General features: G+C 60.4%; 1 protein-coding gene across 1 annotated transcript; it reads left to right on the plus strand.

Annotated features, from left to right (window-relative positions):
- The first annotated feature begins 301 nt into the window (after positions 1–301).
- CILP2 (cartilage intermediate layer protein 2) lies at positions 302–8,888 on the plus strand. Its single transcript, XM_081232022.1, has 7 exons — positions 302–457; positions 1,450–1,548; positions 2,418–2,690; positions 3,218–3,373; positions 5,316–5,424; positions 5,618–5,775; positions 6,024–8,888. The coding sequence occupies exons 1-7, from the start codon at positions 394–396 to the stop codon at positions 8,357–8,359; spliced, it is 3,195 nt and encodes a 1,064-aa protein (XP_081088148.1). The 5' UTR covers positions 302–393; the 3' UTR covers positions 8,360–8,888.
- The last annotated feature ends 8,681 nt before the right edge of the window (positions 8,889–17,569 follow it).

Genomic DNA, 17,569 nt, shown 5'->3' on the forward strand with positions numbered 1-17,569 from the left:
AGACCCGATGGAGGATTTCTAGCTGCCTAAAGGGCGGCTTAAACGTTGAAGGTTCGGACAGCTTCAGGCTCGATTCCAGGAAGCACTTCCCGACGTGGAGAACAGAGGGTGGGCTAAGGAGGGGGCTTCCAGCCGGCGACGAGGGGACGCAGGCCAGCCCGAGGGCGGAGGTACAGCCAGACGCACCGAGGGGGGCGACCCAAAGAGGTTGTCTGCGCACCGAAGTCACCTCAGGCCCGGGAGCGTTGCTTGGACGGGGCGGGGCCTGGACGGGGCGTGGCCTGCGGTCGCGTCCCTCCCCCGTCCACAGCCCCAGCGGCCGCCAGACCCGCGGGAGTCCGACCCGAGTGCACAGCGGAGCTGGGACCCTCCCTCCGACTTTCGGACCTGGCCATGGCGTCACTGCAGATACTGCTCTGCCTCTGTGTCGCCGCCGCGCACCTGGCGGGGACCCGAGGTGAGGCGCCCCCAGACCCCAGACCAGCTCCCCAGGCGCCGGACGTCTGACAGAGGGCGTGGCAAGCAGCCGGAGGCTGGAGACAGAACCAAGGGACCCACTTGCTTCCCCAGGCCTGCATTCCCTTTGTCAGCCTCGGGGGTGGAGTGAGGGGGCAACGAAGAGATGGAGCTCCGGGACCACCTGGGGCAGGAGGGGATCTCGTCCACTGTCTTCCCTCCTCCAAGGGACGATAGGGGCACAGGGAGTGTGGCTATGAACTTCAGGCTCCTCTGGATTCTCAGGACTGCAGGGTGCCTATCTCAGCCACAGCATTTGGACCCTGAATCATCCAGTCTTGGCCTCAGTATGAAGGGGCCAGAGCTGCCCCTTCTCACCTAACTCCTTCCTTCTTCCACACACACACAGCACTCAGAAAAGAAATTCCCATCTCTGGAACACTCAGTGGAGTGGGGAACTGGGCCCATTTCTCAGATGGGGAGACTGAGACTCCAAGAGGGAAGGGACTTGTCTGAAGTCACTGCCCAGCCCAGCTATCTCAGACAACTCGCGGCTGGAGAAGCCAGGCTAAATTCCAATGACTTCCCACTGGCAGCTTGGGCCCCAAGTGCAGGGATGAAAGGTAGACTGAGGGAGGGACTTCCAGTCAGCAAATGGATGAAAGAAAATTCAGATCAATATGACAGCAGGGAGGGGCACAGCCAACTGAACTCATGGCCACTGAGCACAGTGGGAGAACTGGGTCTGGGGAGCAGAGTGGACACAGACTTCCCCAACCTAAGGGGCTGTGTCAGAGTGAGGGATGGGGCTGTGGGGGACTGGGGGTTGGGAGGTCATGGGGAGGCTTCCTGGAGGAGGGGGTGCTGCAATTCTCCAGGTCAGCCAGAGCTGGATTCCGGCTTCTCCCCTGTGAAATGGGGATGATCGTGGCAGCACTTTGCATACCAGGAGTTCACAGAGGTCCTTCCCCCTACCCCTCACTCCTTCGACAGGCACCACTGCCCCTGAGGAGCCCATGGTGACTGCGTGGGGCCTTGAAGGTTCATTGCTGCACCCTGGCCAGCCCTCGCCAGCCCTGGAGGACTGGGAAGGTGAGCCAGCTTGGGTCTGAGTCCTCGTTCTGCTGTGGACTCTGTGTGAGCTCTGGCTGGTAGGGTCTTGTGAGGAGGGGATACAAGCTGGGTGAAGAGCCCAGGACTGTCCTGGTCCCTGGGCATGGCAGCCCCTGGAAGTGGTGCCCCAAGAGGTCTAAGTTTTAGGAGCAGGGAGATGAGAACCCAGGCTGTTAGTCCAGGAGGAAACCAGGGTGGGGTGGGGCGGGGCGGTGAGACAACCAGCTCAGTTCAGTCAGGGAAACAGGAGTTCTGGAACCCAAGTCTCTAGCTTCCCAGCTAGGAAGGTTCTATTTGACTTGCTCTTGAATGAGGAAAGGAGTGAGCACCCCTTGGGGGGTTGATGGAAACAGAAGCTAACCTGTGAGAGGCCAGACCCTTCCCACTTCTGGCTTCCGTGAAACGGAGGGTTGCCTGATAGGTCCAGTGGTCAGCGAGCAAGCTCCCAGCTGGCACTGATGCGAGGCTGCCAGGCAGTGGAACAGCTGGCCTCAGGCCTGGCTCCTCGTGCTGCCTTTATATCTCCTTACACCTCAACGGTTCTGAATTCTGAGAGCGGGGGCTGGTGAGACAGTGGCAAGATCTCAGCGTGCACTCATGGGCCAGCTCAGATACTGAGCAGCAGAACTAGGGCCGGTGCAAGCACAAGCCAACCTCCCCTGATCCTCTTACAGCTCCTTCTGCCCTCGAGGGCTCTGGATCTGGACAGGCTGGGCTCGCCCATGCACTTTTGTGGGGAGGGGGACCTGGCTTAAACACGCAGATGGGGGTGGGCAGGCCGCAGCCCGGGCTCCTGCACGGGGCCCGACCGGCTGAGGCCCGGGTCCCAGCGCGTGCGGTGCCCGCAGAGGCCAGCGAGTGGACGTCCTGGTTCAACGTCGACCACCCGGGAGGCGACGGTGACTTCGAGAGCCTGGCTGCGATCCGCTTCTATTACGGGCCGGCGCGCGTGTGCCCGCGGCCGCTGGCGCTGGAGGCGCGCACCACAGACTGGGCCCTGCCGTCAGACGTCGGCGAGCGCGTACACTTGAACCCCACGCGAGGTTTCTGGTGCCTCAACCGCGAGCAGCCCCGAGGCCGCCGCTGCTCCAACTACCACGTGCGCTTCCGCTGCCCGCTCGGTGAGGGCGGGGCTAAGGGAGCGGCGGGGACTGGCCATAGGTGGATGAGGCCTGAAAGGATGGTGTTGTGGGGGGGGGCGGGGGTGGTGCAGGGCGTGGCTAGGAAGAGGCGGGGTCTTTTAAGAGCAAGGCCGCAGGAGAGGGCCGGACCGGATAGGAGAGGGGCTTTGGAAGGGAGGGGCTAAGAATGGCCGGGGCCCAGGTCGGGGTTAGGAAGGTGCCCCCAGGAACATAGCTCCCTCTCACTGCCCTCTTTTGCTCATCTAGAACTAGGGCCGTTCTGCGGAGGTGTGTTTTGAGCCCCAGATGTGTGTGAGACGCAGGGAGAACAGCAGGGCTTATCTTGGCGGGGGCGGGAAGGTACCTCAACTGCACATTCGACTGGTGCGCCTGGGGCAGCACCGATTGAGGCAGTGGGCAGGACTTCTCTCTGACTCGGATGCACGTGACGGGAGCACCCTCCAGTCCCACACTGTCAACAGAATTCCAGGTTCCATCTGACTCCCCCATCCCTGCCCTCTCCCCAGAGGCCACGTGGGGTGCGTGGGGCCCGTGGGGTCCTTGTTCGGGGAGCTGCGGGCCAGGCCGTCGCTTGCGCCGCCGCCGCTGCCCAAGCCCCGCTACGGATGCGTGTCCTGGGCGTCCCCTGGAGGCGCAGAAGTGTGTGAGGCCTACATGTCCAGGTAGGAGGGGCGGGGCCTGGAGGGGATAGTTGGGTTAGAGGCGGGGCCTGGGTGTAGGGGCGGGGCCAGTTGAGGGAAGTACCTAGAGGGGCTAGTTGGGGTGGAGCCTGATGGGGCGGTGCCTGGAGGGAGGAGGCGGAGCCTGAGTGTAGGGGCGGAGCCTGGACGACCAGAACTTGGACCACTTGGAAATTGGCTTTTCCTTCCCTTCTGGGCCCCCGAAGAGCATTGGTAAATGTGTACATCTGGACGGGTGGACGTCATGGGGGTCGTGTCCAGTCATGGGCAGATCTGAGGAGGCGCTTCCTCTGTGTGCCTGTTGGAGTGTGCGGATGTCCCGGTAGACATGGATACACACAGAAGCTGGCTCACGCACTCGGGGTGCACACACGCCTGGCATTCGCAGGCCACGCCCATCCCCCACGCCCATGTGGACATGTGCTCACACCCTGGCAGACATGATGCCCAGGCCCTCCCTGGGCCAGACACCAGGCCAGCCAGGAGGCGACTGGAAATTCCAATCAGGCCTGGTCTCCACAAACATGGTCTGGAGACTGCCCCAGCAGAGCACGCAGCAGGGTGGGGAAGCACAGTGGCCAATGGGGTGGTGGGATTCCCCCCCCCCTACTCTGCTTGGCTCTGCCTTCTCCGTGCCTCTGCCCTGAAGCTTCCAGTGGAATTTTCCATTTTATGGAGAAACCACAGGATTGTGACAGGAGGGAGATGTTCTGGGCCCAAGACCCATCCCCTCGCTGGGCCCCCAGCCCCTGCCTGAACATTTTCTCTCATGCTAGAAGGAGCCTTTCTGCCCTGTAAGAGTCACCTATCCTGTCCCCTCCTCCAGGGCATCTCCTTCACACCAGGACCCCAGGTCCCTCCCCTTGGCCCAGCCCTGACCACTCAGCCCCATGTCCTTCACACCAAGGGCTGCTGCAAGCAGGTCCATGCTGAGGACTCTCTGAGGGGAACAAGGTGGGGCGGGTGTCTGGGTACCTTTGCTGAGTGACTGACAGAGAGGAAAGCCCTCCCCAGGAAGGGGTCAAGAGTCTTCTCTGCCTCCTGTGTCCCTCCCACATCCAGGGTGTGGTCCCAACACCTGTGGGTGCCCTGACCACATCCTTCTGGGCTCGGTGGTCAGCCCATCTGGGCGTCCGCTGCCAGGAGCCAGGGTCTCCTTGCGAGACTGGCCTGGCACCATGGCTACTAGCCATGCCCACTGAACCTTCTGGGTGCCTGGAGTCTGTGCCAGCAGCCGAGCCAATGTCAGTGCCCAAATGGATGGCTTCTCTGCAGGCATGGCCCAGGCCCAGGCCAACAGCTCCATCTCTGCTGTGGTCACTGTTGTCCTTAATAAGTTGGGTAAGTGCCTCACGGCAAGAGGGATGAGGGGGCTGAGGAACTGGGGAGGAAATTCTGGGTGACACCAAGCACTTGGGATGATGTGATGCACAGTGAAGCCAATGGGGCAAGAAACAAGATGTAACCGTCATTGGAGAAGATGTGAGGTGAGAGGTGGAGTTGTAAAGGGAAGCATTAAGATTAAGCATTAGGCTTCCCTGGTGGCGCAGTGGTTGAGAGTCCACCTGCCGATGCAGGGGACACGGGTTCGTGCCCCGGTCTGGGAAGATCCCACATGCCGCGGAGCAGCTGGGCCCGTGAGCCATGACCGTTGAGCCTGCGCATCCGGAGCCTGTGCTCCGCAGCGGGAGAGGCCACAGCAGTGAGAGGCCCGCGTACCACACACACAAAAAATGATTAAGCATTAAGGGCACAGTCTCCAGCAGATGTGAGGTGAACCTGAGTCGGGGGAGGGTCATTAGAAAAAGCCCAAGTGAAACAGGGCATCACTGTAAGGGAAAAGATGGGGCCCTGTTCTTGGGAAGGGTCATCGGGAGAAGATGGGATGGGGCAGGGCCCTGACCTTTGCTGCCTCTGCCCCCAGAGAAGCCCTATCTGGTGAAGCACCCTGAGTCCCGAGTTCGAGAGGCTGGCCAGAATGTGACCTTCTGCTGCAAAGCCTTGGGCACCCCCATGCCCAAGAAATACTCCTGGTGAGTGCCTTGCCCCATGCTCAAGGGTCTTGTGCCCAGTTTTGGGGTTGGAATGGGCTTCCCATGACATGTGGTGCCGCAGAGACCCAGAGGAAGCTGCTCTGCAACCTCCCTGTGCTCCATGTGGGGTGGGACGGATGCAGCCCCTCCCCCGTGCCAAGGGCATTCATGGTGTTGCTCACCCGCCACCCAGGTTCCACAACGGGACCCTGCTGGACAGGCGAACGCACAGGTACGGGACCCACCTGGAGCTGCATGGGCTTCACCCAGACCAGGCAGGCACCTATCACTGCAAAGCGTGGAATGATGCCGGGGCCGTGCGATCGGGCACTGCCCAACTCACTGTGCTTGGTGAGCGTCCTCAGCAACCCTACCCACAACCCTGAGCGAGCCCTGACACCAAACTGAGCCCCAACCCCAGCTAAAACGCAACTTAAAATGGAACCCCAACTTCAGACTGATCTCTGACCTTGCTCAGTTGGATCCCAGGCTCCCACTGGGCCCCTGGGTTAAGCCTCTGATCCCAATCTAGGCCCCCAACCTTGGCCTCCATGGAGTTCCCCCCCTTACCCTGATCTGGCTGATTTCTTGCTCCACAGCCCCAGGCCAGCCAGCCTGTGACCCCCAGCCCCGAGAACACCTGATCAAGCTTCCAGACGACTGTGGTCAGCCAGGCAGTGGCCCCATCTACCTGGACGTAGGCCTTTGCCCTGACACCCTCTGCCCCAGCCCTGCAGGCTCGAGGCCCCGATGTGGGGATGCAGGCTCCCGCTGCTGCTCAGTGCACCGGCTGGAGAGCAGGAAGATCCACTGCTCTGGCTACATCCTCCCAGTCAAGATAGTGGCTGAATGTGGCTGCCGGAAATGTCTGCCCCCTCGGGGGCTGATCCGGGGACGCGTGGTGGCCGCTGAGTCTAGGGAGCCCTTGCGCTTTGCTCGGATCCTCCTGGGCCGGGAGCCCATTGGCTTCACATCCTACCAGGGTGACTTCACCATTGAGGTGGCACCTTCCACTCAGCGGCTGGTGATTACTTTCGTGGACCCCAGTGGCCAGTTCATGGACACTGTCAGGGTCCTGCCTTTTGACCCTCGAGGTGCGGGCGTGTACCATGAGGTCAAGGCCATGCGCAAGAAAGCCCCTGTCATCTTAGATGCCAGCCAGAGCAACACGATATCCCTCGGGGAGCTGGAGGACGAAGCCCCCTTAGGAGAGCTGGTCATCCCGCCGAGAGCCTTTCGCAGAGCTGATGGTGAACCCTACGCAGGGGCTGTGGAGGCCCGGGTGACATTCGTGGACCCCCGAAATGTCACCTCGGCGGCCGCTGCCCCCAGTGACCTGCGATTTGTGGACAGTGACGGGGAGTTGGCTCCACTGCGCACCTACGGCATGTTCTCGGTGGACCTCCGTGCTGCCGGCTCCGCAGAGCAGCTGCAGACCGGGCCGGTGGCCGTGCGTGTGGCTGCCAGCCAGATCCGAATGGCCGGCCACGTGGAGGCCCTGAAGCTGTGGTCGCTGAACCCTGACACGGGCTTGTGGGAAGAGGAGAGCGGCTTCCAGCGTGAGAGGTCGGCGGCCTCACGGGTCCGCCGGGAGGAGCGGGTCTTCCTGGTGGGCAACGTGGAGATCCGGGAGCGGCGTCTGTTCAACCTGGACGTGCCTGAGCGCCGCCGCTGCTTGGTGAAGGTGCGCGCCTACGCCAACGACAAGTTCTTCCCCAGCGAGCAGGTGGAGGGCGTGGTGGTCACGCTGGTCAACCTGGAGCCTGCCCCCGGCTTCTCGGCCAACCCCCGCGCCTGGGGCCGCTTCGACAGCGCCGTCACTGGTCCCAACGGGGCCTGTCTCCCCGCCTTCTGCGATGCTGACCAGCCAGATGCCTACACCGCCCTGGTCACGGCCACCCTGGGCGGGGAGGAGCTGGAGCCCGCCCCATCCCGGCCCCGCCCACTCCCGGACACCGTGGGCGTGGCCCAGCCCTACCTGGACAAGTTGGGTTACCGCCGCACCGACCACGATGACCCCTCCCTCAAACGCAATGGCTTCCGCATCAACCTCGCCAAACCCAGGTCCGGCGACCCCGCCGAGGCCAACGGCCCCGTGTACCCGTGGCGCAACCTGCGGGAGTGCCAGGAGGCCCCGGTGACCGCCAGCCACTTCCGCTTTGCTCGCGTGGAGGTGGAAAAATACGAGTATAACGTGGTCCCCTTCCGCGAGGGCGTGCCGGCCTCCTGGACTGGAGATCTCCTGGCCTGGTGGCCCAACCCGCAGGAGTTCAGGGCCTGCTTCCTCAAGGTGAAGATCCAGGGTCCCCAGGAATACATGGTCCGCTCCCACAATTCGGGGGGCAGCCACCCTCGGACCCGGGGCCAGCTCTACGGTCTGCGGGATGACCGGAGTGTCCGAGACCCCCAGCGCCCTAGCACATCTGCCGCCTGCGTGGAGTTCAAGTGCAGCGGGATGCTGTTCGACCAGCGTCAGGTGGACAGGACGCTGGTGACCATCATGCCCCAGGGCAGCTGCCGGCGCGTGGCGGTCAACGGACTCCTGCAGGATTACTTGACCCGGCACCCCCCTGCTGCACCCACTGATGACCTGGCTGTCTTCTCCATGCTGGCCCCGCTGGACCCTCTGGGTCACAACTATGGTGTCTATACAGTCACTGACCAGAGCCCAAGGCTGGCCAAGGAGATTGCCATTGGCCGCTGCTTCGATGGCTCCTCTGATGGCTTCTCCAGGGAGATGAAGGCCGATGCTGGTACAGCCGTCACCTTTCAGTGCCAGGAGATACCAGAGGGCCGGCCGAGCCTCTTCCAGAGGCTGCTGGAGTCCCCATCGGCAGCTCTTGGTGACATCCGCAGGGAGATGGGTGAGGTGGGCCGGGCACAGGCACGAGCCTCAGGTCCCCTCCGCACCCGCCGTGGCAGGGCCCAGCAGTGACCCTGGGCCCCAGCCTCGCTCCTCTGCCCTGCTCCAGACTCCTCTGTCCTTGGCAAGTCTCTTCAGGTTTCTGGGCACTTCCCTCCCCTGCCCAGAATTCAGTCAGGTCCGATGGTGCAAACGCAGGCAGATAATTGTTGCTGTGTGACGTGAAATGGAGTTTGTCGTGACTGTGGGAGCCAGCACCCTGGGATGATGGTCGGGGCTGGTGACCGACTGAGGCCCAGAGGGGATCATTCCCAGCTCACATGCCAGCTCTGATTTCATTTCATATTTTGACCCTGATTTCAGATAATCTGCCCTTTCAGATTTCTGTGCTGAGCTGGATGCTTTATTGGGTCCTCTACCCTGAGTTTTGTTCTTGGGGTTATTTATTGAATAAATAATAACAGGTGTGAGTGTGGGGTCCGGACATGGCCCATTGAAGGTCTGGGGAAGAGGCTTCTTGACTCTGGGGCTGGGGAGCACAATTCTCATATGTTTGGTGCTTGGAGATTCCCCAGGGGGTCAGGGCAGAGATTCAATTAAAGATGCTTCATTTCCAACTCCTGGTGTCAGTCTTGGGGAGGGAAGGATGGAGGCTGGGGCTGCTGGATCCAGGTGCACCTTGGCAGGCAGAAACAGGCCTGAAGCACATATGGACATGGGTGTGCAAGCGGCTTGCAGGCCCCCGTGTGGCCCCAGACACTCCTCAGGCAGGCACGTGGGCCCCAACCGATGCCCACAGAAGTGCATCTGCGGCATGTGTGTGCAGAGCTGACTCATGAGCAGCCCAGGCTTGTGCAGCCCTGACTGCAAAACACAGTAGCAGCTGCTGCCCTGGCCTTATCCTCCTTGCCTGGCTGTGGTCAGTGGCTCCTATCTGGCCACATGCCCAGGGGCTACAGTGGGCAGGGAGGGGCCCTGGCAGGGCCGCTTGCCCCAGGAGGCAGGAATTGAGGCTTCCCTGGACTTCTTCCACCGGGGCCACAGCTGCCCTGCCCTGGGTCACACCCGGCTGAGGCCTGGCCATGCCTTGACCACATGGTGATTTGGCTGCCCAAGGCCATGGTCCTGAGCCCTCACCGGGACTCTGTCTGGAGGTGCAGGACCATCACTTGCTTGCGCTCTGTGTGCGCGTGGCCAGGCAAGTTGTCCTGACGCCCCATGGGGCAGGCGCTGTTCTGACCACACCCCCACTTTCCAGACAGAGAAATTGAGATCCCCAAAAAGGAGAGGCAAAGGGCTGCTTGGGCCCCGGAGTGAATCCCGGCAGGAGCGGGGGGCTCCCTGGATGGACCAGCAGTCCCCTCAAGAACACGCGTGAGACTCCCTTGGCCTGTAGACGTCGGTCCCTGGAAGGCATCGATGTGGCGTTTCTGGGGGCCTGGAATGGGGAGCACTGTGCCTGGCTGATTGCCCCCGGAAAGGGTGGCGGCAGGGAGTTGGAGTGCGGGGTATTATTCCCTTATTCTAGGGCCTGCTCAGGCCTTCTGCACACCCACCCACCTACCCACTCAACTGCCCACTTCCCCTTCTATCACCCACCCACCCGCTCTCCCCACCTGTCCACCCCTGCCCCTCCAGTCCCTCTTACCATTTGCCTGTCTAGCATTTAGAGGTGTCACCTCTGTGCCAACAATGGGGGCCCGGAGAGGGCCTGGCCTTGGCGGGGAGAGAGGTTCACACACACCCCGACACACCTGTGGAGTCAGTGCTCAGCCCACATGGCCCGCTGGCTCTTGTCCATCTTGAGAACTCTCCATCGGACAACCCCCAGCCTCTCCACCCCTCACTCACACTTTTGCTCAGGCCATGCCTTTCATGGGAACATCTTCCCCTGCCCAGGGGCCAGACTTAGGGGCCTAGAGGGTCTGGGAGAACCTGGCAAACCTGAGGGTATCAGCCCCAGTCTCTGAGGGTGGGCCCCAGGGCTGTGCCTGGAGACAAGGTTTAGAGGCCCCGGTGCCAGCACCCCAGCCTCTCCTTGGATAGGCTGTGATGGACAAGAGAGAGGAGATGCTTTGAGGCCCCTGGGAGCCAGGGGCATGCGCAGTTATCCAGACTTACTGTGTCTACACCCTCAGCTGAGAGGGAAACTCAGAGGGGTAGGCCCCCGCCCAAGGCAACACAGACTCTGGGCCTGCCTGTTGGGGTCCTGGGGGAGCAGCAGGAGTTGGGGGGATTCCCCCTGCAGCTGGCAGGAGAAGCTGGCTTCCAGGCTGGGAGTGATGAGGTGTCAGACGCCACTGCCAAATACCTTTCATTGAGAAAGTGTTGGGGCCACGGCCACTGCCAGGCCTGGGGCAGCTGAGTTTGGGGCCGGCAGCTGGCCCCCCCTTCCCTAGGGCGAGGCAGGGGTGGGTGGGCGTCATCCTGGGGCCCCCTCCCCAGCTGCTGTGGCTGGGCCAGGAGTGAGGAGGGACTCCTAGAGGGAAGCAGGCCAGGGAGACTGTTCCAGGCAGAGGGCAGAGCCCAAGAAAATGCTTGGCACAGGACGGTGGCTGGAGCCACCTCATCCCTGCTAACAACTCTTCAAGAAGGCAGCACTTGGCCCCAATATTCAGATGAGGAAACTGAGGGTCCAAGAGAAGGAAGCCATGGCTCTGAGCTGACATTTTTTTTTTTTTTGCGGTACTTGGGCCTCTCACTGTTGTGGCCTCTCCCATTGCGGAGCACAGGCTCCGGACGCGCAGGCTCAGAGGCCATGGCTCACGGGCCCAGCCGCTCCACGGCATGTGGGATCTTCCCGGACCGGGGCACGAACCCGTGTCCCTTGCATCGGCAGGCGGACTCTCAACCACTGTGCCACCAGGAAAGCCCAGCCCTGTGCTTCTTGACGCTGCCTTGTGACCCCATTCTAGCCTCTGAGCCAGGAGTCTCCCCTCCCCGCTCCACCCCCGCTCCTGGAATGTTTGCTATCCGCCTCCTGGTAAATCCATTGCTCTCCCCCTAAAACTGGGGCTGCCAGACCACACCCCGTCAGCTTGGGGTGTGTGGGGCATAAAGTCCACCCCAGAGACCCCAGCTCCAGCCACCCTGGCGTCAGCTCAGGGCACAAGAAGACCCTTGGTCCCGCCCACGGCATTTTAGACTTATAATTTTAGAACCAGGGGTTCTTAAAATTCCTAGTATTGCGAGTGGGAGGAAAATCTTGGAACAGTGCTTAAAACAAGAGAGTCTTAAACCTGTAGAATCCAAGAGGAGGAAGATAAAAATGAACACACATTGAGCAGTGACTGGATACAAGCCCTCCCTGTCCCCAAAGTCCTAACTCACTTTGAGAGCATTTAATGTATATTTATTGTCTTGGGCCTCAAAATATGCTTTTAGGGAGGGTGGTTTTACACACCATTTCACAGCTGAAGGGGCTTGCCCAGGGTCACACAGCAAATGGGGACACCGTAGGCTGAAGGGAAGGGCAATGTTTCTCAGAGAAAAGGACACAGGCAGTGGGTCTTGAAGGATGTCTAGGAGTTTACCAGGTGGGCAAGGCAGGAAAGGCATACCAGGCAGCTGGAAAGGTACATGTGAAGGCTGAGGAGGGAAACCTCAGGCGGGCGTGGAGAACGGAGACACACAGGGGAGGTGTACAGAGCCTTGAATGCCAAGCAAGGAGCTGGAGAGCCTCTGGTGGGTGATGGGGAGCCACAGAAGGTGCTGGAGCTGGAAAAGATCACACAGTTTCTCATAACAAAGACTCCTGTAGACCTGGGGAGGCATTCAGTGTGTTGAAAAGTGTTTCCTTTATGGAACTGGGTCTGCCCCCTCCCACGTGGCAGACCTTCAGGGTCCAAACCTGCAGCCCAGCGCCCCTTCCCCTCCAGCTGCCTCCTGTTTTGGCTGAACACTGCTGGCTCTTCCACTTGGGCCTCGTGTCCCTGGCATGGCTACCCACCACTTCCCCAGTCCTGTCTGTCTCCCTCATCAGCCCTCAGAGTTGGGTATGACCCAGTCGCAGACCCCAAAGACTGGAGCCAGCCTGGCGGGGAGAACTGGCTTCAGTCAGGTGGGAGGAATGCTTGCATTTTAATGGTGGAAACAGAGGCAGGAGGCCAGCAGAGAAGGAACAGTCCAGCTGAGCGCCAATGTCCTGCCCAACCCCTCCCAGGGCAGGAGCTGAGGCCAGACCCCAGGGCCTGGGGTGGGGGATCTGGGCAGGCAGGAGGGAGGAGAGCCCAGGGATCAGGGGAGCAACAGACACGGATATTTGGGGATGGATGCAGGGAAACATCCACCGCCCTGCCCAGGCTCACAGGCGCCGTGCCAAACAGCGGATGTGGCGCGTGGAGTCAAGAGTCCTGATCATCAGTCCTGAGGTCACACCGTCCTGGTCACTCGCTGTCCCTGTCCTCCCCAGTCAGACACTCCCTCCCACACCGCCAGGCCACCTTCTTGTCACTCATTCAGCTACACTGTCACTCTTAATTGCAGCCCCACACGCAGTCATCCCCCCGCGCGCCCCCTGCCAAAGTGCACACGGCTGGATTTGCCAGTCGTTTTGGGTGTGACAGCTTAGCTGGTCACTGTGCCAACCCTCACAGCAGCCCGGGCGAATGAACCCTGACACACAGGCTTACGAGGCAGGGTCCTGCGAGGGTGCTGGCAGCCAAGAGCACCTGTGTACAGTGGAGCATCAACACCCACAGTTGCCCTTTGTCACTCTGCACTTGGGGACACTCAACCCTCAGACACCCAGATCGCCCAAGTCAGGGCTGATCCTGACCCGCCACGAACCCCCGCAGTTCAGTCCCTCAAAGCACACCGGGTGCAGCCTGGTGCACGTGGCACCTCCCACCGTCCGGTGGCCCTGGGGAGGCCGTGGGCTGGGGGCTGGGGGCGCCTCGAAGTCCCAGATGCTTTTCCTAGGAAGTCCCGGATCGCTTCCTGCTGACTCAGCCCTGGGGACTGGCTGCCAAACCTCAGGTATGTCCTCGAAGGCTGCCTGGCGGGGCCTCCATCAAGGCGATCGGGGGAGCCCACTCAGGACTCAGCCCTCCCCTGGGCCCCAGCCCCTCCTTTGCCCCGGATGGAGCTTGAGCTTTAACGATGGGTCATAAGGCAGGCTACCGGCATGGTGGAGGAGGCTGAGGTCGGCTGCTCACACCCCCAGTTCTTCCAGGCTGAGGGTCGGTAGACAAATGAGCTCCAAGCCAAGTCAGGCTCCCTCATAAAGGGGCCCTGCTCAGCTCACACTCCTTGCCTTGTAAAGATGCCTCTGTCTTGGGTGGTCTGGGGAGATTTGCCTTGGTTACCCCTCCTGGGGCCCATCACGGGGACAGCAACACACACACACACACACACACACACATGCATGTGCACACATGTGCTCTCATGTGATGTCTACATGCAGACCTGTGGGTACAGATATGCTTGATCGTGCCCAGACTCAGCCCTGGACTGGCCTTTCCAGAGCCCCATTCTGAAGAGGGAGGCAGAGCCAGGCACAGGTACCTCAGCCTGTGGGGGTCAGATTTAGGCCAGCAGGAGGCCCAGGGGCTGGAAAAAGCCAGAGAAGGGCCGAAGGAAGGCTTTCTGGAGGAGAGGGCATTTGCTATGGGCTTTGAAGAGAGAATAGGAGTTTGCCAAACCAAGATCAGATGTCCACAGGTCTTGAAAGCAGGTTTTAGAGTTTACCTTTTGTCTGTGAGGATTTTGAGCAGGGGAGGGACACAGTTAGATGCACCGCAATTCACTACCTCCTCTTGAAGACCCAGCCTCTCCCCTCAGGGGGCTTTCAGTCAGGTGGGGGAGGCGGAGCCAGACCCAATCTGGAGGCATAGAAGAGTCGTCAGGTTTGTGAAGCACCTGCTAGGCACTGCATTGGATCTTGTCAACAACCTTTTAAGGCAGGTATTATCTCTAGTTTTCAGCCGAGGAAAGCAAGGCTAAGAGAGGGAGGTAACTTTCACAGGGTCCCACACAGAGGCAGGGCTGTTCACACACAACCCTGGCTTCTGACTTGCAGTTGTGTCTGCTGACCTGGTCCCAAGCTGACCCTAAAGTTCGAAAGGCAGGGCAGTGGGGCTCCAATAAGTCAGCTTTGCCAAGGGTCATGTTTTTGCATCTTGGGTCCTGGCCTGGGGGGAAGGCCCCTGCTCACGGGACACACAAGCTCCCCCTGGGCCTCAGCATGATTGTCCCTCTCCCACATCCCTTGTCATTGGCTGCTGAGTGGCTTTAATGAGTGGCCTCTAGGCAGAGGGATGTCTGAGTAGGAGGCTGGTGGTGCTTTTCCAGGCCTCCTGGGAGGCCAAGGCCACAGGCCCGATGTCTGGCCTAGGTGAACACAAACACTTGGAAATGGCCAACCCGACGGAATCTAGGCTGTGGTCAGGCTGTGGCTGAAGAAGCCACTGGAAAAACACGCAGTCCACGCGGCCAGACCCAGCTTACGTCTCACCAGACAGGAGTGGCCTGCCCAGCGCCTGGAGCTGAGGAATGTTCGTTCCCTAGCTCTTTGGAACCTGCTGTCTCTGACGGGGGGATCCAGCCGCTGGGCGGTGCCACCCTCGGTCTCCTGTGGTCAGGCTGTGACCTGCCTCCTAATGTGTCCTTGGAGAATCAGGCCTCTTGTCTTGTCCCCTGGCCCAGATGCTGTTGGAGACCATTTGTTTGCTTGCATGCCCCTGACAATAGGGAGCTCACTCCTTTACAGCTGTCGTACCTGGCAGCCAGGAGCCTGTAACTGGGCCAGTTTCCTACAGGAAGCTCTGGCTCCTTCGACCACGTGGAGGGGAGGTCACTGCAGCCTGAGCACCCCACACCTCACACCCCCTCTGTGGGTGCAGCCCCCTCCTGGGCCTCAAGACTTCCCCCATGCTTTTGGATTCAGCCTGTCCTAAGTAGACCCAAGTGTCTCACCCCAGAATGTGCTCCTTGCCCCATGGCCATGCTTTAGCACTAATTTCTCTGTCTGCCTTCCTGAGCCACGGCCTGGGCAAGTGGCCCACACATCCATTGAGCACCTACTGGATGCTGAAGCGCTTTACTTGCATCTCTTCACTGACCCCTCCCAGTGAGGCTGTTCCTATAATTGCTCTACTTTACAGATGGCAAAACGGAGGCTCAGAGGGTGGCAGATTCTGGAAGTAGGAGCCATTCCCCTGCTGGAACCAGGATAGGGACCTGGCGGCCTTGTCTTTTGGGCTGGGGCGGCCCCTGGAGGCCAAAGGGGGAGCCGCAGCCTGAGCCACACCCTTGGGCCTGAGAGCCCCCGGCTTCCCATAGGCTCTGGCCTTTGCCCTACACACAAATCCTCCATGGCTCTGATGGTCCCTGTCAGTAAGAGCAGGAGCTCTGGGTGAACTCTTGCTGGGTCACCACGGAGACGCCTAAGCACAAAATCCAGCCTCTTGTATCAAACCCAGGCTGGAACCAGGGATGGGGAGGGACCAAATGAGGGGAGGAGCCGGAGTCGGGGTCTGAATGTGGGTGACACACCGAGGTTCCAGGGAGGGGGTGGTTCAGATGAGGGGTGGGGTCCAGCTGGACTGAGAACAAGCGCTGCCCGGTCTCCCAGTTCTACCCTGCCCCAGGACACACTGCGAAATTAAACTAGGAGCTTCGGGGGGCCTTTGACGAATGACCAACGTGGGGTGAGTGGGATCGCAGACCTCCCCTCCACACAGACCACAGCTCTCCTCACCTCTCAACCCTCCCCAGGACTCGCTTTGGTCCGGAAAATCCCCATCGGTCAGGACCAGAGGGAGTTCCCTGGCGGTCCAGTCGTTAGGACTCCCCGCTTTCACTGCCAAGAGCATGGGTTCAATATCTGGTCGGGGAGCTAAGATCCCGCAAGCTGCGAGGTCAAAGAGAAAAAAAAAAAAAATTGAGGACCAGAGAGGGGTAGATCCTCCCTGGGAACATACAGCCCAGCCCCCGTCCTGTCCCCGGTGGCTGGGCGGCGACTGGGTGGGGTGGGTGGGTGATGGGCCCAGAGCGAGATTAACCGGAGCCACGCCCACAGCTGCGGAGTTGCCCCATCACCTCTTTTTTTTTCTGGCCGCGCCACCATGCTTTCGGGATCTTAGTTCCCCAACCCGGGCCAGGGAATTCCCTTTTTTTTTTTTTTTTTTTTTTTGGAGTTGCCCCATCCGTATTCCAGAGGAGAACGCGGTTCCAGGAGGAGAAGCCAAAACGCCCTGGCTCCTGAGGTGCCCCCAGCCCCTGGACGCTGGCTGGCTGTTGGGGGGAACGGGTCGGCTAGGGGGAGAAGAAAGCTGGGGAGGGGGCAGTAGTGAGTCAGGGACCCTGAGGGGTCAGGTCCTGGGAAGAGGGTCTGTGGGGGTCAGGCTGGGAGCAGAGGAGAGGGGTGGGGTTTGGGGGAGGGGTAGAGCTGTTCGCCGGGCATAGAAGGGAAGAGAGGGTGCTCCGGCAGAGGGAACAGCCAGTGCAAAAGCCCTGGGGTGGGAACACGTTTATGGGAGGGGTAGCCAGGGGGCCAGTGAAGAGGGAAATGACGTCAAAGACACACCTTGTAGGGCCTGGAGGGGGAGAAAAAGGGAATTGGAGTCTGAGAGGGAAGGGAAACCAGTGCCTGGATCCACTTCCCGTTGTAAGATTGCCCCCTGGCGGCCCAGTGAAGAACAGGCAGGGAGACGGTGGGGTCCGTCCACCCTCTGGCCCTCACAGGCCTTCACAGAAATTGTGTCAGCCTCGCATAGCACAGGGAGATTAGCTCGGTGCTTTGTGACCGCCTGGAGGGGTGGGATAGGGAGGGTGGGAGGGAGACGCAAAAGGGAGGGGATATGGGAACATATGTATATGTATAACTGATTAAATTTGTTATAAAGCAAAAAATAAAAATAAAATAAAAAAATTAAAAAAAAAAAAAAAAGAAATTGTGGCAGCCTGAGCTAGGCTGCCCTTGGTCAAAACACCGCCCTCCTGTCTTCCTGTCTCAGTGTCCCCCTCGGCCGAACGGGGACAAGGTAACCCCAGACTCTACAAGAGCATGGACACCATGCTCGGTGCTTTGGGTCCTCAGTGCTCACGTGATTCCCACCAAGCCTACTGGGGCAGGAGCTACTTCTGTTTCCACTTCACAGTGGGGAAAACTGAGGCTCAGGGAAGGCAGCACATGCAGGGTCTCCTCACACTAGGGATACCTGTCAGGAGAGACTGGACCCCACCAGGGGCCAGCCCAGTCGGCCAGAGCACAAGTTCAAGTTCTGCCTGTACATATCTCCCCAGTTCTTCAGTTGAGGGAGGCTAGCAAGAATAGCACTA

The sequence above is a fragment of the Mesoplodon bidens genome (genome assembly GCF_964165515.1).
Source record: "Mesoplodon bidens genome assembly, chromosome: 4".
In the NCBI taxonomy this organism is placed as follows: Eukaryota; Metazoa; Chordata; class Mammalia; order Artiodactyla; family Ziphiidae; genus Mesoplodon; species Mesoplodon bidens.

What these genes read in the sequence shown, in the direction of transcription:
- CILP2 (XM_081232022.1), top strand. Translation starts at nt 394, where the DNA reads ATGGCGTCACTGCAGATACTGCTCTGCCTCTGTGTCGCCGCCGCGCAC. An exon ending in GCGCTTCCGCTGCCCGCTCG is followed by an intron (nt 2,691 to 3,217) that starts GTGAGGGCGGGG and finishes CCCTCTCCCCAG; the next exon opens with AGGCCACGTGGGGTGCGTGG. An exon ending in TGTGAGGCCTACATGTCCAG is followed by an intron (nt 3,374 to 5,315) that starts GTAGGAGGGGCG and finishes CTCTGCCCCCAG; the next exon opens with AGAAGCCCTATCTGGTGAAG.